At 44.1% G+C, this 26,528-nt stretch overlaps 1 protein-coding gene across 50 annotated transcripts in view; it reads left to right on the top strand.

Annotated features, from left to right (window-relative positions):
- LOC144058703 (protocadherin gamma-C5-like) overlaps nucleotides 1–25,832 on the top strand; it is a 252,513-nt gene extending 226,681 nt beyond the window's left edge. For 31 of the 50 annotated variants that reach the window (XM_077577119.1, XM_077577118.1, XM_077577089.1 and 28 more), the window contains exons 2-5: nucleotides 17,601–17,659; nucleotides 19,399–19,452; nucleotides 20,752–20,849; nucleotides 23,850–25,832. In XM_077577119.1, the coding sequence (XP_077433245.1) occupies nucleotides 17,601–17,659; nucleotides 19,399–19,452; nucleotides 20,752–20,849; nucleotides 23,850–24,136 (498 nt within the window). In that variant the 3' untranslated portion in view covers nucleotides 24,137–25,832. Of the gene's footprint in view, nucleotides 1–774; nucleotides 2,891–3,003; nucleotides 5,999–9,594; nucleotides 13,412–17,600; nucleotides 17,660–19,398; nucleotides 19,453–20,751; nucleotides 20,850–23,849 lie in introns of those variants that run through there. The other 19 variants (XM_077577136.1, XM_077577130.1, XM_077577139.1 and 16 more) reach the window with 6 other exon arrangements.
- Nucleotides 25,833–26,528: the final 696 nt, after the last annotated feature.

The following is a 26,528-nucleotide window of genomic DNA, read 5'->3' as shown; positions in this document are numbered from 1 at the left end:
ACTAAAAGTTTATATTTGGATAGTGCTGAAGCTCACTTACAAAGAAAACATGTTTCTTATAACAACTGCCAAAATAAAATGATATGGGTGCTTGCAAAGAGGAAACGACACTGTCACTTTAAGAGACTATGTAGATCAGCTGGCTCCTCATTGGCTGGTGGAAATACAAGCAGTGAACCAATAGGATTGAAGACTGTACAAAGCAATCTCGTCCCTGCCCCCACGCAGCTTCATCTCACTAACACGTAGAAAGCACTGAGCTGCACAGGCAGAAAGGAATCGGATCGGTTTTGTTTGTTTTGTTTTTTAACATCCAAACGAATTTAATTGAGTACAGTTGTGCTCACATGGCTTGAGGGTTTAACGTGGAAATATTCCGCATATGGATGGACCTGTATAAAGAGGATGCTGCTGAGAATGTTTGCGTTATAAGGGAGCAAGGATGACAAAGACAATAGGATGTCGGGACTGGCGATGGCAGGCTCTTTTGTGGCATTTTCTATTGCTGTGGACTACAGTGGATGCTCAGACTCGTTACAGCATCCCAGAGGAGCTCAAGAAAGATTCCGTGGTGGGAAATTTGGCCAAAGATCTGTCTTTGGGGCTTTCTGAGATATTTGAGCGCAAGCTGCGTGTCGCCTCTGAGTCTGGCAAGCAGTATTTCAGCGTGGATGCGGGGAAGGGCGAGCTGCTGGTCAACGACAGAATAGACAGAGAGGCTTTATGCGGACAAAGCGCCACCTGCGTGCTCCCTCTGCAGGTAGTGGTTGAAAAACCTTTAAATTTGCATCGAATTGAAGTAGACATTAAAGATATTAATGATAATTCACCTCAGTTTCATACAAATGAACTCTCTTTAAAAATAGCGGAATCAGCCGCAGTGGGGACTCGTTTCCTTTTGGAAAGCGCGGAGGATTTAGATGTTGGAAGTAATTCAGTAAAAACTTACACTTTGGCTAAAAATGACTGTTTCACATTAAAAATGAAGGAGGTTGAGGATGGTAAATTAGTCCCCGAGTTAGTGTTAGAAAAAACACTGGATCGAGAGAGAAAATCTTCTCATCAGCTCTTACTGACTGCTTTAGACGGAGGGAATCCAGTAATGTCTGGTACTGCACAAATTACTGTTACAGTGCTTGACAACAATGACAATTTCCCCGTTTTTGACAAAAATTTATATAAAGCGTATTTACTAGAAAATATAGCAAAAGATACATTTATACTTAAATTGACAGCGACTGATGCAGACGAGGGACAAAACGGAGAGGTAGAATATTTTTTTAGCAAACGCACACCTGATTCTGTGTTGTCTGTTTTTAAATTAAATTCACAAACGGGTGAAATATTTTTAAAAGGAGACTTGGATTATGAAAAAATTGCATTTTACAAAATTGAAGTGACTGCTAAAGACAAAGGGATGCCTGAAATGGAGAGTCACTGTCGAGTGCAGATTGATGTTATTGATATTAATGATAATACTCCTGAAATTATCCTCACCTCAGAACCGCAGCCGGTCCGGGAGGATGCACCAAGTGGATCTGTCGTGGCTCTGCTTACATCACGTGATGCAGACTCCGGTAATAATAGCAAAGTTACACTGCAGTTACCTAAAGGCTCCCCTTTTATTCTTAAACCGTCTTTTTCTAATAATTATGCGCTGGTCACCAGTGGTGCTTTAGACCGAGAGAGGGTGTCTGAGTATAATATTGAAATAACAGCCACCGATTCAGGCTCTCCTCCTCTCTCTAGTAAGAAAATGATCGCTGTCAGCATCACTGATGTTAATGACAACCCTCCTGTATTTTCACAAAGCTCGTATAATGTTTATTTGAAAGAGAATGGAGTAGCAGGCTCTATACTGTACTCGGTGTCAGCAAGTGACCTGGATGCTGGTGAAAACGCCAAAGTGTCTTATTCTATTGTGGACTCTAAAGTGCACGACGTGTCCGTGTCGTCGTACGTTTACGTAAATTCTGAGAACGGCAGCATCTACAGCATGCACTCGTTCGATTACGAGAAAGTCAAAGTGTTCGAGGTTCAGGTTGAGGCCAAGGACCAGGGCTCTCCGTCTCTCAGCAGCAACGCCAGCGTCCATGTTTTCATCCTGGACCAGAACGACAACGCCCCCGCTGTCATATACCCCTCCCCCCACGCCGCCTCCCACCTGAGGGTGCCCCGCTCGGCCAAGGCGGGCTACCTGCTCTCCAAGGTGACGGCCGTGGACGCCGACTCGGGCCACAACGCGTGGATCTCGTACAAAGTGGCGGAGGCCACGGACGCCTCTCTGTTTACGCTCAGTTTGTACACAGGGGAGGTGAGGACTAAACGTGCCGTGTCCGAGCAAGACGACTCCTCTCAGAGGCTGATCGTAGAGGTCAAGGACGACGGGGAACCGGTCCAGTCGGCCACCGTCACGCTGTCCATCCTGCTGGAGGACGGCGTGACTGTGAGCGAGCCCGTGTTGGAGCTGAGACACAAGGCGTCCGAGGCCGGCAAGAAAGGCGGCAGAATCACGCTTTATTTGATTTTGGCTCTGGCCTCGGTGTCCGTGCTGTCTCTGCTCACTTTGTTCATCTTGGCCGTCAAATGCATGAGGAGCAGCGCGAGTGGCGCCACTTGCTGCGTCAGACGGACACACTGCCATGAGGACAAGAAGCCCAACAGAAATCTGCACATTCAGCTCAACAGCGATGGACCCATCAAGTACGTGGAGGTTCTGGGAGGTGACGTCATGTCTCAGAGTCACTCCTTCAGGTCGTGCATGTCTCCCATGTCAGAGTACAGTGATTTCACTTTGGTCAAGCCCAGCAGCACCACTGACTTTAAGGAGGTCATCAGTGTCCTGGATGCCTCTTTGCCTGACAGCACCTGGACCTTTGAGAGCCAGCAGGTGAGCTCTACTATTGTTTGCACTCAAGTACAAAATGCAGTAGGCCCACTCTGATTCCTCCTCATTCACCTTGATACTTTTACTTTTACTTTTTTCGTGTTCAAGGGGTCTTATCATATGGAAACAATTCAGTGACAGGGAAGTAAAGCGGTAAGCAACAACACGGTGTTAGAATTAAAATAAATTATTGTCATCATGAATTTTGTTATGCACGTAAAACAATTATAATGTATCATATTTAATGTATGGAAACCTGTCGATTATTATTTTTTATTTAACCTAACATATTTAAGTTATACCAATGTCAGTGTTGCATTAGGGAATGAAAGAGCTGTGACTTTAAGAGCTTATGGAGATCAGCTATATTCTCATTGGCTGGTGGAATTACAGGCCGTGAACCAATAGAATTGAAGACTGTACAAAGCAATCTTGTCCCAGCCCCCACGCAGCTCACACTAACAGGCAGGATGCGCTGCAGCACAGACAAAAAGGGATCAGCTAGTATTTTTAACACCTATAGGCTAAATTAATTGAATTTAGTAGTTGAGATGGCTTGAAATGTTTTTTTGTTTTTTGTGGAAATATACCCCGTTTGTATGGATGTAACAATCGCTGTGAAGAGGATGTTGCTGAGGATGTTTGCATTATAAGGGAGCAAGGATGACAAAGACAATAGGATGTCGGGACTGGCGATGGCAGGTTCTTTTGTGGCATTTTCTATTGATGTGGACTACAGTGGATGCTCAGACTCGTTACAGCATCCCAGAGGAGCTCAAACGGGGTTCCGTGGTGGGAAATTTGGCCAAAGATCTGTCTTTGGGGCTTTCTGAGATATTTGAGCGCAAGCTGCGTGTCGCCTCTGAGGCTGGTAAGCAGTATTTCAGCGTGGATGCGGGGAAGGGCGAGCTGCTGGTCAACGACAGAATAGACAGAGAGGCTTTGTGCGGACAAAGCGCCACCTGCGTGCTGCCTCTGCAGGTTGTTGTGGAAAATCCGTTGCAATTGCATCGAATTGAAGTGGAAATAAGAGACATTAACGACAATTCCCCTCATTTTCCAACACAAGAAATAAACCTTAAAATACCAGAATCCGTTGCAGTAGGTACACGTTTTCCTCTAGAAAGTGCAGAGGACCCTGATGCTGGTGGAAATTCTTTGAAAAGCTACACTCTAATGAAAAACGAATATTTTTCTTTAAAATTTAAAAACGAAAAGAATGGTCTGACTGCCCCAGAATTGGTGTTAGAAAAATCACTGGACCGGGAAAATGTGTCCATTCATCAGCTGCTGTTAACAGCACTGGATGGAGGTAACCTTATTAAATCTGGAACATGCAAAATTATAATTGACGTGCTAGATATTAACGACAATGTTCCCATATTTGACAAAAAAGAGTACAGAGTATCATTAAAAGAAAATAGTACAAAAGGAACATTTGTGTTAAGCGTTAAAGCAACAGATATTGATGAGGGTGATAATAGTGAAATTAAATATTATTTTGGGTCTCGCGCAACAGAAGTTGTTTTATCAACATTTGAAATTAATGAACAAACAGGACACATTGTTTTAAAAGGAGAATTAGATTATGAGGCATTTTCATCTTATCTAATTGATATAACTGCAAAAGACAAAGGTGTACCTGTAATGGAAGGTCATTGTCGCCTGCTGCTTGATATAGAAGACATAAATGATAATGCTCCAGAAATTGTTCTGACTTCCAAACCGAGTCCTGTACGAGAAGATGCTGCACGTGGCACAGTGGTGGCTTTAATTAGTGCCAAAGACATAGACTCGGGTAATAATAGCAAAGTTACACTGCAGCTACCTAATGGGTCACCATTTTCACTTAAACCATCTTTTTCTAATAATTATGCGCTGGTCACCAGTGGTGCTTTAGACCGCGAGAGTGTGTCTGAATATAATATTGAGATAACAGCCACTGATGCAGGCTCTCCTCCTCTCTCTAGTAAGAAAATGATAGTTGTCAGCATCACTGATGTCAATGACAACCCTCCTGTATTCTCTCAAAACTCGTATAATGTTTATTTAAAAGAGAATGGAGTAGCAGGCTCTATACTGTACTCGGTGTCTGCAAGTGACCTGGATGCTGGTGAAAACGCCAAAGTGTCTTATTCTATTGTGGACTCTAAAGTGTATGACGTGTCCGTGTCGTCGTACGTTTACGTGAATTCTGAGAACGGCAGCATCTACAGCATGCACTCGTTCGACTACGAGAAAGTGAAAGTGTTCGAGGTTCAGGTTGAGGCCAAGGACCAGGGCTCTCCGTCTCTCAGCAGCAACGCCAGCGTCCATGTTTTCATCCTGGACCAGAACGACAACGCCCCCGCTGTCATATACCCCTCCCCCCATGCCGCCTCCCACCTGAGGGTGCCCCGCTCGGCCAAGGCGGGCTACCTGCTCTCCAAGGTGACGGCCGTGGACGCCGACTCGGGCCACAACGCGTGGATCTCGTACAAAGTGGCGGAGGCCACGGACGCCTCTCTGTTTACGCTCAATTTGTACACAGGGGAGGTGAGGACTAAACGTGCCGTGTCCGAGCACGACGACTCCTCTCAGAGGCTGATCGTAGAGGTCAAGGACGACGGGGAACCGGTCCAGTCGGCCACCGTCACGCTGTCCATCCTGCTGGAGGACGGCGTGACTGTGAGTGATCCCGTGTTGGAGCTGAGACACAAGGCGTCCGAGGCCGGCAAGAAAGGCGGCAGAATCACGCTTTATTTGATTTTAGCTCTGGCCTCGGTGTCCGTGCTGTCTCTGCTCACTTTGCTCATCTTGGCCGTCAAATGCATGAGGAGCAGCGCGAGTGGCGCCACTTGCTGCGTTAGGCGGACACACTGCCATGAGGACAAGAAACCCAACAGAAATCTGCACATTCAGCTTAACAGCGATGGACCCATCAAGTACGTGGAGGTTCTGGGAGGTGACGTCATGTCTCAGAGTCACTCCTTCAGGTCGTGCATGTCTCCCATGTCAGAGTACAGTGATTTCACTTTGGTCAAGCCAAGCAGCACCACTGACTTTAAGGAGGTCATCAGCGTCCTTGATGCCTCTTTACCTGACAGCACTTGGACCTTTGAGAGCCAGCAGGTGAGCAGGATCATGCAACAAATGTTAAATGTTTAACTTTTAATTTTAAAGGACAAACATTAAAAAACGTTGCAGAGTTTTGTTTACTTATTAAATGCAAGTTAATATAACATGTGCTTTCATAATTAAATGTGATGTAAAAACCAAACCAAACAAACAGAACAAAACAAAACAAACATGCTTGACAAACCTGGCTGCGTCTTGTCCATTTCGGGCTGACTGTTTCAGCACCCGGAAAATGAACAGCGACTTTGACCAGTGCCAATAATAATGACCACTTGCAAACTGGAGAGACTGACTTTAAATGCAGTTTGGTAATGATTTGAAATGCGGAAGTTTACAAGATTATTATGAATTTCTTTACATGGTGAAATTAATCTTGTGAAATCGTATGACAAAGACATGGTCACGATATTAAGTACACCAGCGTTTTATATATATATATATATATATATATATATATATATATATATATACTTTTCTGCCCATCACTGAAGGTGACATCATAAAAAAATACCAAAAAATACGGAGTATGGCGCATTGTATGAATGTAGCAGTTGTGCATTGCACTCCACTCAAAATAATAATTACAGTTTTAAAGCATGTGCGGTCTTTCATTAATTGATCTTTTTAATATTTTCATCCACCTCGTTTAAACAATAATTAGAAGAGCAGGTGTTTCTAATATTCAATTATCTCAATGTTTTTTTTAATTGCTTATCTTATTAAATCATTTTGTTTACATATTCTCTTTGACGCTTTTCTTGCTCTCCATTGAGTGAAGATAAGCTGTGCGCGTGTATGTTGGTGTGCAAGTGTGGTACCGAGAGCGTCTCTGATTGGCCGAGCGGATGGATGCTGTGCGCCAATAGCAATCTGAACTGTACAAAGAGATCTTCTCCTTCCCCCATACGACTGAGCAACACACAATGCTCAGTGTCGGGAGGAGAGAATGTAGATCCGCCATGTAGTGGCATTTAACTTTATTTCATTTTTATTATGGATGGATATTGTTTGACTTTACCACGTGCTTGGAATATGGATTTTGTCCTTCTGGTCTCTTTATCTCTGGATGGGAATTGATGCATTTTACTGAGACGAGGATGACAAAGACAATAGGATGTCGGGACTGGCGACGGCAGGCTCTTTTGTGGCATTTTCTATTGATGTGGACTACAGTGGACGGGCAGACTCGTTACAGCATCCCAGAAGAGCTCAAACGGGGTTCCGTGGTGGGAAATTTGGCCAAAGATCTGTCTTTGGGGCTTTCTGAGATATTTGAGCGCAAGCTGCGTGTCGCCTCTGAGGCTGGTAAGCAGTATTTCAGCGTGGATGCGGGGAAGGGCGAGCTGCTGGTCAACGACAGAATAGACAGAGAGGCTTTATGCGGACAAAGCGCTAGCTGCGTGCTCCCTCTGCAGGTCGTCATCGAGGACCCGTTGCAGTTGCATAGAATCGAGGTTGAAATACGAGACATTAATGATAACTCACCCAGTTTTATTTCAAATGAGTTATCCTTAAAATTAGCCGAATCTGCAGCTGTGGGAACGCGTTTTCCTTTAGAGAGTGCGGCAGACCCTGACGTGGGAAGCAATTCAATTAAATTATATACTCTCAGTAAAAATGACTGTTGTTCTCTTAGAATAAAAGAAATAGAGGGTGGAAAACGCGTCCCTGAGCTCGTGTTAGACAAGCCTTTGGACAGAGAGAAGAATGCTGCACATAAAATATTATTAACTGCATTAGACGGGGGCAATCCAGCTAGATCAGGCACTTCAGAAATAACCATAAATGTACTTGACATTAATGATAACTTTCCTGTTTTTGAGAAAAACCTCTACAAAGTAACAGTGAGCGAAAAGGGTGTGAAAGGGGCTGTTATTATGAGACCAAAAGCGACAGATGCAGATGAAGGTTCGAATGGTGAAATTAGCTACACTTTTGGTTCCAGAACTCCAGATTCTGTGTTGTCCTTGTTTGATATAAAACCCATTACTGGTGAGATCGCTTTAAAAGGGGAGTTAGACTATGAGACAACAAAGTCATATGACATTGACATAACTGCTAAAGATAAAGGCAGCCCTGAGATGGAGGGTCATTGTCGTGTGCAGGTTAATGTGATGGACTTCAACGATAACCCTCCAGAAATTGTCCTCACCTCTCAGCCAAAACCTGTTCGGGAGGATGCACCAAAAGGAACTGTTGTCGCCCTCATTAGTGCTCGTGATCTTGACTCTGGTAATAATGGTAATGTGACGTTACACCTGCAAAAAGACTCTCCTTTTGACCTGAAAAGTTCATTTTCGAATAATTACGCACTGGTCACCAGTGGTGCTTTAGATCGAGAGAGGGTGTCCGAGTATAATATTGAGATAACAGCTACTGATTCAGGCTCTCCTCCTCTCTCTAGTAAGAAAATGATAGCTGTCAGCATCACTGATGTTAATGACAACCCTCCTGTATTTTCACAAAGCTCATATAATGTTTATTTGAAAGAAAATGGAGTAGCAGGCTCTATACTATACTCGGTGTCAGCAAGTGACCTGGATGCTGGTGAAAACGCCAAAGTGTCTTATTCTATCGTGGACTCTAAAGTGCACGACGTGTCCGTGTCGTCGTACGTTTACGTGAATTCTGAGAACGGCAGCATCTACAGCATGCACTCGTTCGACTACGAGAAAGTGAAAGTGTTCGAGGTTCAGGTTGAGGCCAAGGACCAGGGCTCTCCGTCTCTCAGCAGCAACGCCAGCGTCCATGTTTTCATCCTGGACCAGAACGACAACGCCCCAGCTGTCATATACCCCTCCCCCCACGCCGCCTCCCACCTGAGGGTGCCCCGCTCGGCCAAGGCGGGCTACCTGCTCTCCAAGGTGACGGCCGTGGATGCCGACTCGGGCCACAACGCGTGGATCTCGTACAAAGTGGCGGAGGCCACGGACGCCTCTCTGTTCATGCTCAATTTGTACACAGGGGAGGTGAGAACTAAACGTGCCGTGTCCGAGCACGACGACTCCTCTCAGAGGTTGATCGTAGAGGTCAAGGACGACGGGGAACCGGTCCAGTCGGCCACCGTCACGCTGTCCATCCTGCTGGAGGACGGCGTGACTGTGAGCGAGCCCGTGTTGGAGCTGAGACACAAGGCGTCCGAGGCCGGCAAGAAAGGCGGCAGAATCACGCTTTATTTGATTTTGGCTCTGGCCTCGGTGTCCGTGCTGTCTCTGCTTACTTTGCTCATCTTGGCTGTCAAATGCATGAGGAGCAGCACGAGTGGCGCCACTTGCTGCGTCAGACAGACATACTGCCATGAGGACAAGAAGCCCAACAGAAATCTGCACATTCAGCTCAACACTGATGGACCCATCAAGTACGTGGAGGTTCTGGGAGGTGACGTCATGTCTCAGAGTCACTCCTTCAGGTCGTGCATGTCTCCCATGTCAGACTACAGTGATTTCACACTGGTCAAGCCAAGCAGCACCACTGACTTTAAGGAGGTCATCAGCGTCCTTGATGCCTCTTTGCCTGACAGCACCTGGACCTTTGAGAGCCAGCAGGTGAGCAAAAAATTGTCAAATGTAGTGGCATCTTCGAGTTGAGGGCGTTCTTGTGTATGTTTAGTAAATGGCACAATTTCAATTTGATTGACATTTTGCAGTGTAGACCATTCTTAGAACAATTAAACCATTACAGCAGTGCAGCAGATTGTTTTAAAAATAGAAATCAGTAGTTGTAGAAGTGTGAAATCAGCAGCAGTGAGTGCTGGACTGGCACAAAAAAAGATTGGCCCTGGCATTTTGACTTATGCTCACCAGCCCGGTCCAGCCCCACTCCTGACCATAACTGTCTAACACATTGTTCTGGGAAAATAATAACAAAAAAGCACTGCATCGGCCCCAAAAGACACCAGCCCATCGGGCATCCACCCTGAATGCCAGATGGCCAGTCCAGCCCTAGCTGGCAGCAGATAAAAACAGGCATTGTTTGTGTGATGTTAATAGTGAGGGGCGTGTGCTGAGTGAAGTTGTGTTGCTCATTTTATCAAGGCAGCAAGGCCTATATTTATTCTTATTTTTAATCTCAATTTTTTTGCATCTTAATTTAGCCTCTAGGGTGGACAAACCATCCCAATTTAGTGCTGGTCGCAAGCCCAGATAAGTTAGGAGGCTTAGGCAGGGTATCCGTCTTGAACCTTAAAATTGAAGAAAGTCTCATCCAAAACCCAAATATAAAAATCTTTAAGGAAGAAAGTTACGTTTTGGGAAATACAAATTGATTACAAAAATATATTTAATTTGCTTGTTATTTAGTTGAATAGACTAATCCACCTTTTATTTACCATGCAAACCTTTGACCGGTTTTCATTGTGCTCCTTTTTGTACAATTTGTGAGTTTGGATATGGCGCCCCCTTTTGGGTAAAAGTACTTTCACAACTCCACCCGCCACCCAACCCCACGACTCCCAACACGTGAATGACTAAAAGTAAGGCACACTGGAATTCATCTTGGTTGCCTTTCAGTTTTATTTTTTCATTAGGAACTTAATATATTTGCATTTTTTATCCTATCAGTTGTTGTTGTTGTTGAAATAGTTCCCATAAGACGGTGGGAAAAGTTTCAGTGGCCTACGCGTGCATTTGGAAAAGTGTTAGTGTGCGTGTGCGTGTGTGTGTGTTCCAAATGAGGGGGAAGGCCTCTCTGTCCTCTCCCCGCCCACGAGTGGAGCGAGGCGGGAGAGAGGAGCCAGAGCGAAGTTGGAGTGGGGGGAAATAGTTGCGTTTTTGGCCTCCTTTTCTCGTGAAAGTCGGTGGTCATGACCGCGTCAAAACTTCCCGTCACTCCCGTCAAGCGGATACACTCACCACCGAACCGGACGGGCTCGTCTTAACCCAAAATGATCATGGATACTAAGCGGTGAGGGGAGAAGTTTCATCGTTTTCCCGGACAATGGACTCCAGGCAGAGGAAGCGCCCCGGAGGAGGGAGCCAGCTGTCGCGGCTCTGCTGCTTTCTAGCCTGCCTCTCCTCTGCCTCCGCCCAGCTCAGCTACTCCGTGTCGGAGGAGCTCAGTCCGGGGTCCATCGTGGGGAACGTCGCTAAAGATCTAGGCTTGAGCACGCAGGGGATTGTCCAAAGGGGGCTGCGGGTGATGTCCGAATCGGGCACTCAGTATTTTGAGGTGAGGCAAGCTAGCGGAGATTTGGTGATTAAACAGCAGATTGACAGAGAGCAGATGTGCGAGTTGAGCTCGTCGTGCTCACTACATCTTCAGATACTTTTGTCGGATCCTTTGGAGATTCAGCGGGTCGTAGTGGACATTGTGGACGTGAACGACAACGCTCCGAAGTTTTCAACTAGCAGCGTGTCTTTGGAGGTGTCTGAGGCCGCCGCACAAGGCACAAGGTTCCGCTTGGAGAGTGCGCACGATCCAGACGTGGGTACCAACTCATTACGCACATACCACCTCGCAGAAAATGACTTTTTTATATTGAATGTTGAGACTAAAAGTGACGGCAGCAAGTTTCCAGAGCTTGTGGTGGACAAATTGCTTGACAGGGAGGCGCAGGCCTCCTTTGAGCTGCTGCTTACGGCTGTGGATGGGGGGCAGCCGCAAAAATCAGGCTCAACGCTGCTTCTCATTAAAATTTTGGATGTAAACGACAACGCACCTATTTTTGAGGAGTCTGTCAACAAAGTCAGCCTGTTAGAGAATGTCGCACTGGGCACTTTAGTGACGAAATTGAACGCCACGGACGCGGATTCAAGTCGCAATGGAGAAATATCATTCATGTTTAGTAAATACACGCCAGAGCGTGTCGTTAAACTTTTCACCGTGGACACGAAGAGTGGGGAGATTCGTGTGAACGGCGAGGTGGATTACGAGAAAGCTACATCCTATCACATCACAATGCAGGCCCGAGATGGCGGTTCCCCAGCGATGGAGGGCTCCTGCAACGTCATCGTGGACATCATAGATGTCAACGACAACGTGCCAGAGGTCACGTTGACGTCACTCACAAGCCCCATCCGAGAAGACTCCGCCCCTGAGACGGTGATAGCTCTCATCAGTGCTCGGGATCTGGACTCGGGCAAGAACGGGGAGGTTAGTTTAAGCATTCCGCAAGGTCTGCCATTCAAACTCAACTCAGCCTTTGGCATGCACTACAGCCTCACCACAGCTGGGCCCCTCGACCGTGAGGCCCAGTCCGAGTACAAGGTGGTCATCAAGGCCACTGACGGCGGCTCTCCCCCCCTGTCGTCGCAAACCAACTTCGTGGTGAAGCTCTCTGACGTCAACGACAACGCCCCCACCTTCTCCCAAAACTCCTACTCGGTCGACATCCCTGAGAATAACGCCCCGAGCACCCCCATCACAGCTGTCTCAGCAACCGACCCGGACCTGGGGGACAATGCCCGCATCACTTACTCCATTCTTCCCAGCATGGTCCAGGGCTCATCCATCTCCTCCTATGTCTACATTAACCCAGAGAGCGGCCACATCTTCAGCATGCGTTCCTTGGATCACGAGCAGCTCAAGGCTTTCCGCATTGAGGTCCAGGCCCGGGATGCCGGGACACCCCCCAGGACCGCCAACGTCACCGTCCATGTGTTTGTGGTGGATGTGAACGACAACACACCCATGATTGTCCACCCTGCGTTTCCACAAGACAAAGGACTGCAGCTGAGTGTGCCCCCGTCTGCTGGCCCAGGGTATCTCATAAACAAACTTGTGGGGGTGGATGCCGACAGCGGGCACAATGCCTGGTTGTTTTACTCCATCGTCCCCGGGCCGCATGCTGGCATGTTCCGTATCGGGGCGCACTCTGGCGACCTGCGCACAGCCCGCAAGTGGGCCGAGGAGGAAGAAGGTTCCACTTATGACATTGTGGTCATCATCCAAGACAATGGCGAGCCGCCAAAGTCCAGCTGGGTGAATATCACAATCACCGTGGACGAGAAGGCCGCAGTGGATGACGCTCTGGCGAGACCTCACCACACGCCGTTCTCCCCGCATAGCGGGTTGTCGGACATCACCTTGTACCTCATCATCTCTCTCGCCTGTGTGTCAGGTGTGTCTTTTATCACTTTTGCCGTCCTCATGGTGCGTTGCTTGAGGCACCGCGGAAACGGGGTGGGCGACTCCGACTGCTGCTACTGTTGCTACGATAACCACCGGTCCGGCCGCTACCACCAAAGGCCCAGCAAGGACCTGCACCTGCAGCTCAACACGGACGGGCCCATCCGATACATGGAGGTGGTGGGAGGCCCCCAGGATCCGCACACACGCACTTACAGACCCTGCTACTCCACCTTATCTAGCAGGAGTGATTTTGTGTTCATGAAGACACCCATGCTGAGTCACAACAACACGCTGAACACTACACTCAGCAGGAAGCACCTTATGAACTCGGCCGGTGAGGTGAGGAGACGAATGTTGGTTTGGGGGAGGGGTCCCAGAATCATACTCCTTGGCCACAACATTACTTACACTTGCATCACAAATTCCGCCTTTCCAATCTAATAATATTTATTTATTAGTTTGTTTGCCATTGCAATAGGGTTTTTACGGTGAACCAGCACAAAATTGCTTATTCATGGATATTTTTGCGGTACCTATTCCATTATTCCTGTAAAACTCATCTATTTGCCGATTTTTTTACCATGTTTAGGATTAAAATAATTTGGTGCCATCTTGTGGCCAAGGAACTATATTGAAGGTTGGAGAAGCTTCAGCTCGTCAAGTTGTAGCTTTGCCGCAATTTTGTAGCAATTATTGTCTATTTTTGGGTGGGTGTCAATTATTCATGGCTTATAGGAGGGTCCACAATTTTCGTATCATCTGCCGATGTAAACTACAACCACATACAATTAGCCTAATCAAATTTAATTCATTATTTGAAAGGGGACAATGTGCGTTAATCAATATTTTACAATGTAAATGTGCAGATCAATACTGAGCCCTCCCCGAGAAAAAACAAAACAAAAAAAACAATGTAAATGTGCCCAAGTTAGCTAAGTTAAGCAAATTTTCATCGGCAGTCTCCTGGGCAAATAGCCAGCCATAACTAGCCATAAAAGGCATTAAAATAAGATATTTAGCATAACAATTATTTATTTTAATAAGTGCCTTACTCATTTTTATCTTATTGCCACTAAATCCACTAAAATAGAATGCCAATGTCTTGACAATTTTGCTATTAGGCTGATGATTTAGCTTAGCGAGTACTTACCGCTCAACAAGTGGATATTTTTTTAGTCAGTTTGACCTCTCTTGATGCTTAGTTGCCCCACTAGATGGTTCCAACATTTTAAAGTGGAGGAAATGTTGAATGCTTCTAGCAGATTGTGAGGAAGAGACAGCAGATTTAAAAGTTTTGTAATGTTGACTTGTGTCTGGAAAGGAGAGGAAGAGGACAACAGAGAAAGATAGGACATGAAGAAGGGGATAGAAAGAAAATACTCAAAGGAAGGGAAGAAAAAACACTTTGGTTCGGAACAGGAAGTCGCAGGGTCATTTGTCTGCGCCCCTAACTTCCTGTTGTCCACTGATGAATAGTTGCTGCACTCTGGTCTTACTTCCTTGGCCAAAATGGTGCCTGTCTCTCTAGACAGTCAAATGTATGACACATCATTACCCAGGATAGGTTAATTACCGAAATATGATTCACTTTCTGTCATATGCTTTATCCATCATGTCGTTTTTCATGAAGCTTTTTAACATACTTCCTCTGTACTGAATTAGCTTCGCCCCCGAGGTCAATAGAATGCCATCTGTCATAGTGTTCCATGTGACACGTGTTTGCAATAAGGACAAGAGTGAGGAAGAGGAGACGACAAAGAGGAAAAGGGATGAGCGGCTTTACGCACACGGCAACAGACGGCGCTTTGTTTAATGCTTTTAGAGCGCCGGCCATCATGTTAGCATGGCCGCGCTTGAGGTTGTAAACGTTAAGTGGGACACGCAAGGAGCCCCACGGTAGCGGCGGGTAATTTTAGAAACGTGCCGTGAGCCCCAGTGACTAATGTTCCCTCACTTCCACGTCCATTCTTTTGTAATGTGCTGCTCCGGAACACTTGGTTTAACATGCCCTTAGCAATGTTTAAAAATAGGCTGTCCTTCGTTTTATCAGCTCACCATTGAAAACATCTCTTCCCATTTTCAGAGTTTTTAAAGCAGACTTCAACCCAAAAAATAGATTTTCAATAATGTGCCCCCAGTAGTGTAAACACGGCATTCAATATTGCGTTTGTGGAACATGAGCTAAAGTAGAAAAAAAAACACCTGTTTTTTCCCAACTCAGGAGGCGGCCATTTTTCCATTTGGTGTCGACTGAAAATGACATCACAGTTGCTCTGGGCTCAGGTAACGACCAATCACAGCTCACATTATTTCTGAGTTTAGTCATGTGAGGTTTACAAGCTGGGCTGTGATTGGACGTTACCTGAGTAACTGTTGTCATTTTCAGTCGACAGCAAGTGGCAAAATGGCCGCCCTCTGAGATGGATACAAATGGGATTTTGCCATTTCGCTGAAATGCCACAAACGCAATTATTAATCAGAAAGCCGTGTTTAGATTAGTGATGCTGCACTGAACATATTATTGTCAAGAACATGATTGTACTGACTTCCCCTTAAGATAATCAATACTAATGTGTTGTGTTAGCTGTTCACAGTTTGTTTATGTGCAGGCTAGTCAGGTTGTTATGCAAATACAGAACCCTCACATGGACATTTAAGCATCACATGCACTAAACTGGCTCATGCAGTTCTGGGAAAATGTCCTCAGGGTATTGTCAGTTACCTGGTAGTGTTAGTTTAATAAAATAAAACACACGTCATATTTCCTACTGCACATGTTCTTCCTATCAGCAGCAGAAACTGAGATGGGGTAGATGGCAAATTCCAGATCCTATTGCTTGCTTTTAGAATAACAGATTAAAATGTGTGTGTGAGAGAGAGATTGTTAAGACTTCCTTCTTTCAGTTAGAGCGCCAGGTGTAGTCTAGCCAAACTATTTAACCATCATACAGTTTATCATCTCTGCATCCCAGAGGGCCAAACACACACACACAAAAAAACACCAGATGGAAGGAAGCATATTTTGCCTGCACAAAAATAATGTAGTTATACCAGTTGAATGGTGCTTCATACACAGCAATCACAAAAGTACTTTTATGTTTTATTTGAATATGACAGATGTTCGCCAGATGCTCTCATGTGCTGGTGAGACAACTCGGGCAGGTCATAATTTGTTTGTCTATCTTAAATATGTGGCAGATGCAGAGTTGACTAAAAGTGCTTTAAGCCGGTATGAAAGGTCAAATCCACATTCTGGTTGGATGGCATGTTTTGTATAGTTGCCAGATCAGCTTCGTCGTAGGTAACATCAGGATGTGTCAATATAGTGTCAATTGTGACACGTAAATCCTACACAGTCCAAAGATATCGCACGTATGACGATGTCTTTTGCCTAAGCAGAGTTTGGTAGCTTTTATCTGTGACCTCGTCATTGTTTGTGCGCTGGAGCCAGTCACACAGCTGGAATGCTGGGCCTCTTCCTGGATGTTTGCCTTCACTCGCGGCTCAATCGCTTTCTATCAGACCAACACACAAACCCGCACTCATCAGAGGCATCCATTTTTAGAATGTAATCATCCGCCAAGCTGTGGAGGAGGTTTGAGATCGACCATCCTCTTCTCATTCACAACCGCTGTGGTTTCATTTTGAATGGGTGCTTGTTTAGCTTCAACTACTTTTCTTGTTGATTTTATTAATGAATTACTCGGTGTCATAGTGTAACTCGCAACTACCTTCCATCTTTCCGACATTCCCCGGGGGTTGAACAAGTCTTTTAATAATGCACCGCATCATTTTTCCCGGCCTCTCGCTCCGGGGAGCTCTTGTGTCGATTAGGCAGCACAACATGGAGCCCAGCCAGCCTCCATTCACTGCATCAGTACACAACAAGAGACGCTGGGAAGAGGTATAGAGTCACGACTAGATGGCTCACGCTGCAGAGTCGCTTCTCATGAAAATTTTGTATGATTTAGTATGAAAAGTTGTGTTGTTAGTGAGAAAAGTGGACATCCATCCATTCACTATATTGCAATTATGAACGGAAATTCATCCTACAGCTTATGTGAACCCCTTAAGCTTCACTTTTAACTTTCGTCTTTATATGTTGTTAACGATAATACCCATGTTTTCTTCCTGTGAGTCACATGAATGTTTGGAGACAAATGGAGAGAAAAAACAGGAACATAGTCAAGTTTTCCAGCTGATGCCTTTTTGTGTCTCCTTCTCAACAAGCAAACATTTTTCCCCATCTGATTTTCTATTTTGTGTCTGGCTAGTTTGTAGTGGTCAAGTTACTGTATCTTCTTGTGCTACACATTTAGCATTGTTTGCACCAAAATCATTGGAACAACATGTTTTGTTTTTTTTGTCTTGCTGCAAAACTGCAGAGTTTTTCAAACACGCACGCATACACACAGATGTGTCAGCCACAAAATTAACCTCACATTAAATCCAGTCAGAATCAGAAACGTCATTAAGTTTGTTGATCCTAAATATGCATCTCATGTTGCAACATTTCTTCTCTTTGCAGCAAAAGCCCCCCAACAATGACTGGCGTTTTAACCAGGGACCAAGACCAGGACCCAGCGGGTGAGTAAACACACACTCACAGGATAATGATGATGATGATGATTAGTGACATAGGATGATAAATAAGCTGCTATTATAATGTTTTACCTTGTGGTTACATTTTAAATGTGAGGTAGTCTTCCCCCCCCTCACACCTCAGCGATGCATCCCTGTTTTCTAAAATGGCTGCCGCAGCCTCCTCTCCCCCTCCCTTTCGCGTTTCCCTCCTCTCTGCTTGCTCAGTACTGCAGATGAGCGATGGTGGCCAGAGCTGGTGGGGGAGGGGACGATGCAGTTGTTCTCGCCTCATTTCCCAACATCCGACGCGTGTTTCTAATCAAACTGACACCATGTGATATTTCTGCACCCCAAATCTGCATTTTTGGGCAATAATTTCTTCAGATTGTAGATTGTGGCACATGTTATTTTGCTCCGTGTTGTCATAGGTAACAATTCTTAATGAGTATTGCACAACAGGGTGCTGTGTTCATCTTTAGAATATTAGCTGGGGGGGAATAAAATGGGCAAGGAAGCTGTTTCCTATATAAATCTTGCTGGGACAACTTGCTTCCCATGTCTGACATGTGAATGGCCACTGATAAGATTCTAAACGGGAGCTGGATGTAACATTCTGCCTTTAGTATAATAGCTATAAGTGCACTGAATAACATTATGGCTGAACAGTCCCTTTGAATAATTGGTCTGGATATTAATATGAAGATTCTTGAATTACACAATTTGTGTTGAGTTAGGTCTGACAGCCATTTTTAACTCATTTTTGGGTGCGGAATCCAAAACTGATCTCATTTTTTTTTTTTATATATCATGTCAAGTTCAGCTATAGAATGCCTGTTTTCTTCAAAAAAAAAAAAGTAATTAAATTAATATGTATGTAAATAAAACACTAAGATGGAATAGTTACGAGCTTTGAAAACGAAAAAAAACTATAAAAACAGCATAAAACTAGACTTACAATATGCCCATGGTTACAAGGTTAAGAGAAAATCCAGCACTAATTAATCCTCTTAATTCTTATTTTAGCTTAATGCACACAAAACACACACACACACACACACACAAAAATAGTAATATTTACTTGAAAAAAGCTGCCAAAGCTTTTTTCACTAAGAAATTCTAAGTTAATTTTTCAAGGAGAGGTTTGAGTACATTTTACCAGTTTATTAAACAAATTAAAAAATAATAAAAAGCTACTCAAGGGTTGATGAACAAACCCACAAGCTTCAGGTTGGCAGCCAGCCACTCTACCGCCTGGGCCAAACCCGCAATTGCTGTTTATTGCAATTGTGATGGCGTTAGGACTGTCAGGTCCCTGTACCGCCAATAGAACCGTTTTTGGTTTCATTTTTCACACCAGCAATACAGTATAGTGGCAAACAGCAAGAGTGGCATGGCTCAGGTGGTAGAGTGACGGTCTCCCAAGCTGAAGGTTATGAGTTTGTTCCTTAACGCTTGAGTAACTTTTTTTTTTTGGAATGACAACGTCAGCGATGTATTTCTTCATCAATGGGATTTTACACTTTGCATCAATCTGAGAGCTGTTCCTAACACATTGTTACAATTGCATTATTTAGCTGCTTGAGAGCTGGAAAATAATGAAAACTGTACAACACTACAACCACAACGAAAACCTCTGAGACAGTGCCAGTCAAAACTGGAATCGTTGTCTTGGAACTAATTGGGTTGTACACATGTAGAAAATAAACATGTCTGCCAGACTGTATAACATGTTGTGTTTTTAGTCCCCACATGCCATACGGTACACAAATAAGATGGACGCCGCAGAGTGGGACAAGGTACTCAATTAGACATGGAGATGGCCACTCTCTGCCCTTTATAGCTGACCAGTGTTTGCAAAAAACAAATCAGACCTGATTGGTTTATAAGGGCAGAGAGTTTCCCGTGATAGTGCACCCAGGCTGAGTGTGTGTGTAGCTGTATCTAACAAATAGAGCTTGTGTTAGTCTCCCGATGGGCTTTGTTGAGCCGTGTGCTTTTAGGCCACAATGCCTGCTGTGGCGTAGGAAGGACTGTGGCACGTATTTGCGTGCAGTGTCACTGTTGTGCCATATATGTGTGCAAAAACAAACAAAATGGAGCTTGTGTACAATTTCCTTGGGCTTAACTGTGTCGCCTTAATGTTTGTGTGTGCAAATGGTTGTAGCCAACAGTCACATGTGGCTTTTCATGTAATTTATCAAGCGGACGGCGGCGAAGGCGGCCGTAACGTCAACAAGACGTCGTGTTGCTCCACTTGAGGTCAACATGCCATTAAAGCAGCGTGTGGTTATCTGCAGATTGAGGCTGGATGTGCCTAAAATGGCCCCGGCGAGGCAATAAAACACGGCTGGAGGATATGATTTAAACGCCGACCTCCCTCTGGACCGCAAGTCCCAGTCTTGCCCACAGGAAGTGATAATACTGACCACAGGAAGTGCTCAACAGCCACAGGATATGATGAGTGAGAGGCTCGTTTAACTTAAATGAAGCGCTCACTTTTTATCTTTGGTGATGAGATAGAGATGGCAGGGTCTGTTTTCACTGGCTGGAAGAAAAAACATTGTGGAATTTAGGAAAGCAGGTGTCGCCCTCTTTTTCCCCACTTAATCTTCTTTCCTATTAATTCTTCTGAAGCGCAGGGGTGTTTATGGCGCTCTTGTTGGTTGTTGTGCATCACTAGTACAGTATAACCCAGATTATGAATCAGTGTGACCCAGTTGCTAGCAGCACAGCTTGCGTTCGTGCAGCACTCGAGTGACGATGTGGAAAAATAATAGATTGCAGCTCTGCTTTGTTCCCGACACGCAAATTGGACTTGTTGAATAAACAAGCCTGCCTGGAATTTGCCCACATGGAAATCATCAGTTTGCATCAACCCATGTTGACGCAACCTCTGCATTAAATATTGAACATGTTTTTCTCGATGAAACGACAGAAATTGTGCAAATATTGTCCGACTTTGTGTTGAGGTTCGAGCACGCTTGCCACTGTGACACATCACCACTCCACTCTTTGTCAAAACATGTCAAGTGTAACCCGCCGCCTATTTACAGTCGGACTTACCTTCGTCTTCTCTCTCCCTCCCGCACGCGCAGGGCTGCCGGAGGACCCGAGGTTGCCATGGGAACCGGCCCCTGGCCCCAACCCCCAACTGAAGCTGAGCAGCTCCAAGCCCTGATGGCTGCGGCTAATGGTGAGTTTGACACTCACTGGCAAATCTCTCTTCTCATTAGCTGCTGTTGAGTTGAATGAGTTGCCTACGGTTTGATTGTATTTATTTATTTATTGCACTTTGTGTTGTGTGCCAAAATTTAAATAATGAGTGAGCTTTGGATAGGATGGGAAAAAAACGGGGGGGAATGATGCACTTTCAGTTATTTATTGAATGGGATAAGCAGTCAAACAAACAAATACAAAATAAAACACTCGCAAGGAGCATTATGGGTGCTGATTTGATATGCAGTCAACGCCTGTAGATTTTTTTTTCCCCCCAATATTTTTTAAACTAAATTTTTTTTGTTGTTTTTCCCCCCAAAAAATTTGGAGGTTAAAAAAATAGTTTGTGTATGTCAAGGTAGCACTGTACATGCAACCTTCCTTTTACTGCTCTTCCATGTTCTCTCTCCCCCGCACTCAAACCAAGCTCACGCATTGTTGACTCACTTGGAAAAGAAACTTAACTCTTTGACTGCCAAAAACGTTATATAACGTTTAGTAAAATCATATGGAGGAGTGCCAAAGACGTTAAAAGACGTTTTTTTAAAACAAAGGTGAAACTAACCATTTTCTATTGTTGATTACTGAAAAACGGAATAAGGTAGAAACAAACTTTTTTTTCTGATGAAAGATGAGAGTCCAATCTTTCATTTGGTAGTATGTGTGTTTCCATAGTCCAAACACATAATTTTCTGTGGACCTTGAAAGATCAGTCAAAAATGCTTAAATCGGCTGGCACCCACGGCATCCCTTTTCTGAAAACGTCTGGCAGTCAAAGAGTTAATGTGGACTATAAAAACAAAGTTTTAATTTAAAAAAGGCAAAAACAGAAACTGAAGAGGGAACACCTCTTTGGCAAACAAGCTCCCAAGTCATCAGTCCAGTTTCCATTGCTGTTTTCATCCCATTGTCAGTGACGTGGAGAAAAAAAAAATCCTTCCTTGTGCTCAGTCGTACCCACGTCAGCACAAAATAAGCCCGAGTGGCCCGTCCGTGTTATTATGGAGGAAAAGAACTTACAATACACGGTGAAGGTCATCTCTAAAGTCACTGATATTGTAGCAAGGACGAGGGATGTTGTGCACATTTGTCAATAGTGGAAGTAAGCGCAAGGTATTTTCCATTCATGTTTACGTAAGGGAGCTGAGGGGTTGGGGGCAGGAGGGTGGGGTGGGGTGGGTTAGCATTTGTGGCTCTGCATTGCAGAGGCTGAGGAAGAATTATGAGCTTGAGCAGTGATGCTCACAGAACAGAGGACAAAGCGAGAGACATCAGACTCCATCGAGATAGTAGCACTAAAATGTAGTTGATATAAATGAATATTATAACCCAAATTGTGGCAGATCATAATGCTTCTTTTCAATCTAAGTCACTAAATTGCTACTTTATCCAACAGTCGCGTTTAAATTCTAACCCCAGAATAGGCTATTTAAAAACTAGTTTCAGCTGATGTCATCTACCGTTTTGTTACGAAGTGGAACCTGACAAGTGTAAGTGGTACACTGTTTTGACACATTATCTGTATGTAAACATTTCTAAAAATCCAAATTTAACTAATTTTTACTAGATTGGTTGGGTGAGAAAACCCTAAAATATCAGAGATGGGAAATTCAGGTCCAGAAAGTCAAAACCCTGCCACAGTTTGGCTTTAGCCACAGGTACTTCTACTCAACTGGCAGGTAAACCAGCTTGGGTGAGTAGAACTACCTGTGGGCTGTGGCTACATCCAAACTGTGGCAGGGTTTTTACTTTCTGGACTTCCCCATCTTTGCTAAAGATGTCCCAAGCCACCGAGTTTATCGCACTACTAGCCTTTGAGCAAACCTTTTGGAGCATGAAAGAGAGCTTCAAACATTAGCTGGCTAAAGTATAAACCAACAAGTGGTAATTAGTTAAGGCTGACAAAATGCAGTCACCGTTTAGCATAGGTTTATAGAAACAAACATAAGAAAAAACACAACAGAAGTGGTGGTTATGTGGAAAAAGTAACACATTTTTTATGTGACAACTACAAACGCAAGTTAGCATGGTTAGCCAAAGAGAGTGCTAATAGATAGATGCTATGATATGAAAGCTACGTTCCTACCAAAAGATAAATGCTGCATATTTAGTTGTTTTTTTTCTCCATTCTAGCTTTTGCATGATAGAGTTGACTCTCTCTGTCGACCAATCAATAAACGGATGTTGATCTGTTGTTGTTGTTACTTGTTTAAAGTACCTTTCATTAGCCAATCAGTAAATTCTGATAAATTTCCAGATAATAGTAATCACGATTATATTGGATTGATATTGAAATCATGATTAATACAAATGATTATTTATTGACTTCAAACTTAGTACCGGTATTTCGTCACTGGTATGTGAAAAACACTTATGTCCATTTTGTTTTTAATTTTTTTATGTTTACGTGTTTGGGATGAAACTGAATGCAGACATAAAAAAAAAATTACAAATGAGAAAACAATGGACATAAGTGTTTTTCACATAGCAGCGACGATTTATTCTACCAAAACTCAACTATAACAACAAAACTAACTTAACTATTCACATATTGATCCCTGCACAACATTTTATTAAGTATAAAATGACCTTGTAAATGTGTGCAGTTCAAGCCGCTAAAACATAAAATGTAATACATTTTTTAAAAAGATGGGGGGGGATCATATAATAATAAAAAATGTAAAGAAATAAACTGGTTTTATAAAGTTTCATCAAGCCAAATGTCATACACACACACACACGCATGCACTGTAGTATTTGTGTGTTGACGTGCACCTTGAAAGGGGTGTGGCCTAGTGAGTGACATCTGGATGTCTGACTCCAGCTCCAATTGGCCATTTACCACACCGTTAATTCGTTAGGTTAGGTCTCCCTGCTCCTTGTGATGGTTTTGATTTTGTAGTAAATCAAGCAAAAATTGAATTCTGGTTTTCTAACAAGTTTTTCCCCTCTCCTCCTCCCCTTTTCCCCCCATCAGTGAGCGAGGCAACCGGCACCCTGGGACCCGGCACGATGGGCCTGAGCACCCGCTACAGCCCCCAGTTCACCCTGCAGCACGTGCCTGACTACCGGCAGAACGTCTACATCCCGGGCAGCACGGCCACGCTGACCTCCAACCCCCAGCAGCAGCAGCAGCAGCAGGCCATGGCCCAGCAGGCCGGCCAGCAGGCCCTGCCCCCGCCCCAGCCGGGCCAGCCCGAACCCCCGAAAGCCGCCCAGACCCCCGCCTCCAAGAAGAAGTCCACCAAGAAGGAGAAGAAGTAGAAAGGGAGGTGGCGGAATGCTCAATGAGGTCTGACGAGAGCTGAAACCCCCCACACCCCACCATGAGGTATCGCACGATGGACGGTTCTGATGGTTCTTTGGAAGCGAGGAGAAAGTACAAACATGCCGAATGCTTCTGCGTGTAATCAGTCGATACTTACTGGCTGGGTATGGGGGGTTATTGTGTTTTCTTTTTTTCTTTTTTTTCATTTAGCTAAGACAAGAAACCTCTCAAGTTTGACAAGGCTTAGAAGCAGATGTATTCAGAGAAACGTTTTTGTCTTTCATGTTGGATTTCTTGTGCTCTTTCCCTCAAGCGGGAAGTCAGCTGTTGTGCGTACGCTCGTCGCCATGATATTTCGATGTAGGCTCGGCCTTTGCAGGATCTCCAAGCATACCTTCTTACAAGGCCGTTCTTTTACCGCTATTACAAACTCGTCTGCATGCTCTTTCAAGGTTCAAACCACATTGTACTAGTTTAGAGTTGCAAACTATGCATTGCAAAATCAAAAGAGGAGGATGCCACGCCCCCCGGCCCCACCCCCCCCTGCTAAATCGCTGGTAAACGGAATGCACATGTAGCATTTAGCTGGTAAAAAAAAATACTTTTGTTGTTTGAAAAAGTAAGACTTCCTGAGCATGTGTCCACAATGAGAGGCAACAGCTGCCCCCAAAACCCCCAACGCAGCCCCACACTGCGCCATATTGAGAGCCAACCTGAAGTATTGCACTGACGTCGGGTATGAATCACATTCAGATGAAGTATTTGACCTTATTTTGTTTGCTACACTAGCATGAGATATGAAGTCCGGCTGGTGATTGGGGGTTGTGGTGACGGATAGCAAATCTTTGTGCCATTGGCCCATCAGGGTGGGCAACCTGGGCTCAAACCACTGAATGTACAGAGGAACCACTGTAGCCCCGCCCACCACTCGCCCAAATGCACTTGTCCTTCGCCACTATTCAAAATCCCCCATCCGCTCGCTTGTAAATAAACACATGTCCTGTTGATGGTATGAGCCGGGTGTTTGTGTTGTAAGGACCGCCGCCGTCCAACGTTTTCCAAAATCAAAAGTCCTTCTCCACAAAAGCGTGGCTCACTACTGGAATGTGTTGCATTTTTGTTTTCCAAGAAAATTGAGAAAACAACAGATTAAAAAAAAAATATACAAAAAAAAATGATAAATGAAAATCTGAGATGTTCTTCAACAGTTTGTGTTGCAATGTAGTAACTAAGCACCATGCCAACTAACTCTTCAGTGTAAATAAACTAAAGATAACATTAGATAAGTGACACACGTAGACTAGTTAACTTGTGATATATGTGTTGCGCATATTTTTGTGTTCATTTTCTCTTCTATCTTTTATCACCCTGTAAAGAAACGACAAAAAATATGAATATGTTTCTATCCTTCTGTAACCTCTCAATGTTCTTTTTGCGGTGATTTGATCTTGTGCATTCTCTTTCTGTCCATATGAACAAATGACTATAAATATTATATACGTGTACGTCCGTCCGCTGCTGAATTAATACTACTCTTTCCTGCTGTATTATCTTTCTTATCAAATGCTTAACCTCCTCCCCTCCCCACGCTTTATCCCTGTGTTACTCTTATTTTTATGCTAATATTTATATTGCTGTTTTATTTTCTCTTGAACACTGACGTTTCAAATAAAAAGATTATGAAATCAGCTACATTTGCCTTTGTCTCGTTTTCTTTCCATAACGAAGTAACCATGCAAATACTGAAATAATGATTACCTCATCTTAATTTATGCACAAAGTGAATCAATGTGAAATATGGGTTTAGTTGAACAAAAAAGGTGAAATACTTGATGACTTGGTGAATAATTCTGTCCCTCTAAGGTGCTGTCATAGGAGGATGAACAAAGATTTATTTGTGCTTAATCATCATTTTCAGACAAATTAAGTTATATTGGATAATTCCCCGCGGCACTCGTGATGATCTATCACGGTTCCCTGGTTGGGAAGTTCTAATGCGTCCCAGAATTCTTTGCTATTTCACTTCTGATATAATTTTCAAACACGAGGCCACAAAAAAAAACATTTGACTCACAAATGATAATAGAAAAAAAAAGTTAATATGTACATCCAGATTACATTTGCTCACACTCTGTTACTGTCAAGGTGTTTCTAGGCCGAACAATTACACATTAGAGGCAACCAGAGATGTTGAAAAGTAATAATAATAATAATGTACAATTAATGTATCGGTATGTTTATGTTGGCTGCCCTCAGTATGATGCAGTACAATTGCAGTAATGAACAAAATATTACTATCAATATCTTTATGACAGTTTTCACTCATGAACATCTTTAAACTTCAATAAAATATATGTTAATATAATGGCAGTGGCACACATAAGGAAC

This window comes from Vanacampus margaritifer, chromosome 10, assembly GCF_051991255.1.
Source record: "Vanacampus margaritifer isolate UIUO_Vmar chromosome 10, RoL_Vmar_1.0, whole genome shotgun sequence".
In the NCBI taxonomy this organism is placed as follows: Eukaryota; Metazoa; Chordata; class Actinopteri; order Syngnathiformes; family Syngnathidae; genus Vanacampus; species Vanacampus margaritifer.
This window is presented reverse-complemented; position numbering and strand designations above follow the sequence as displayed.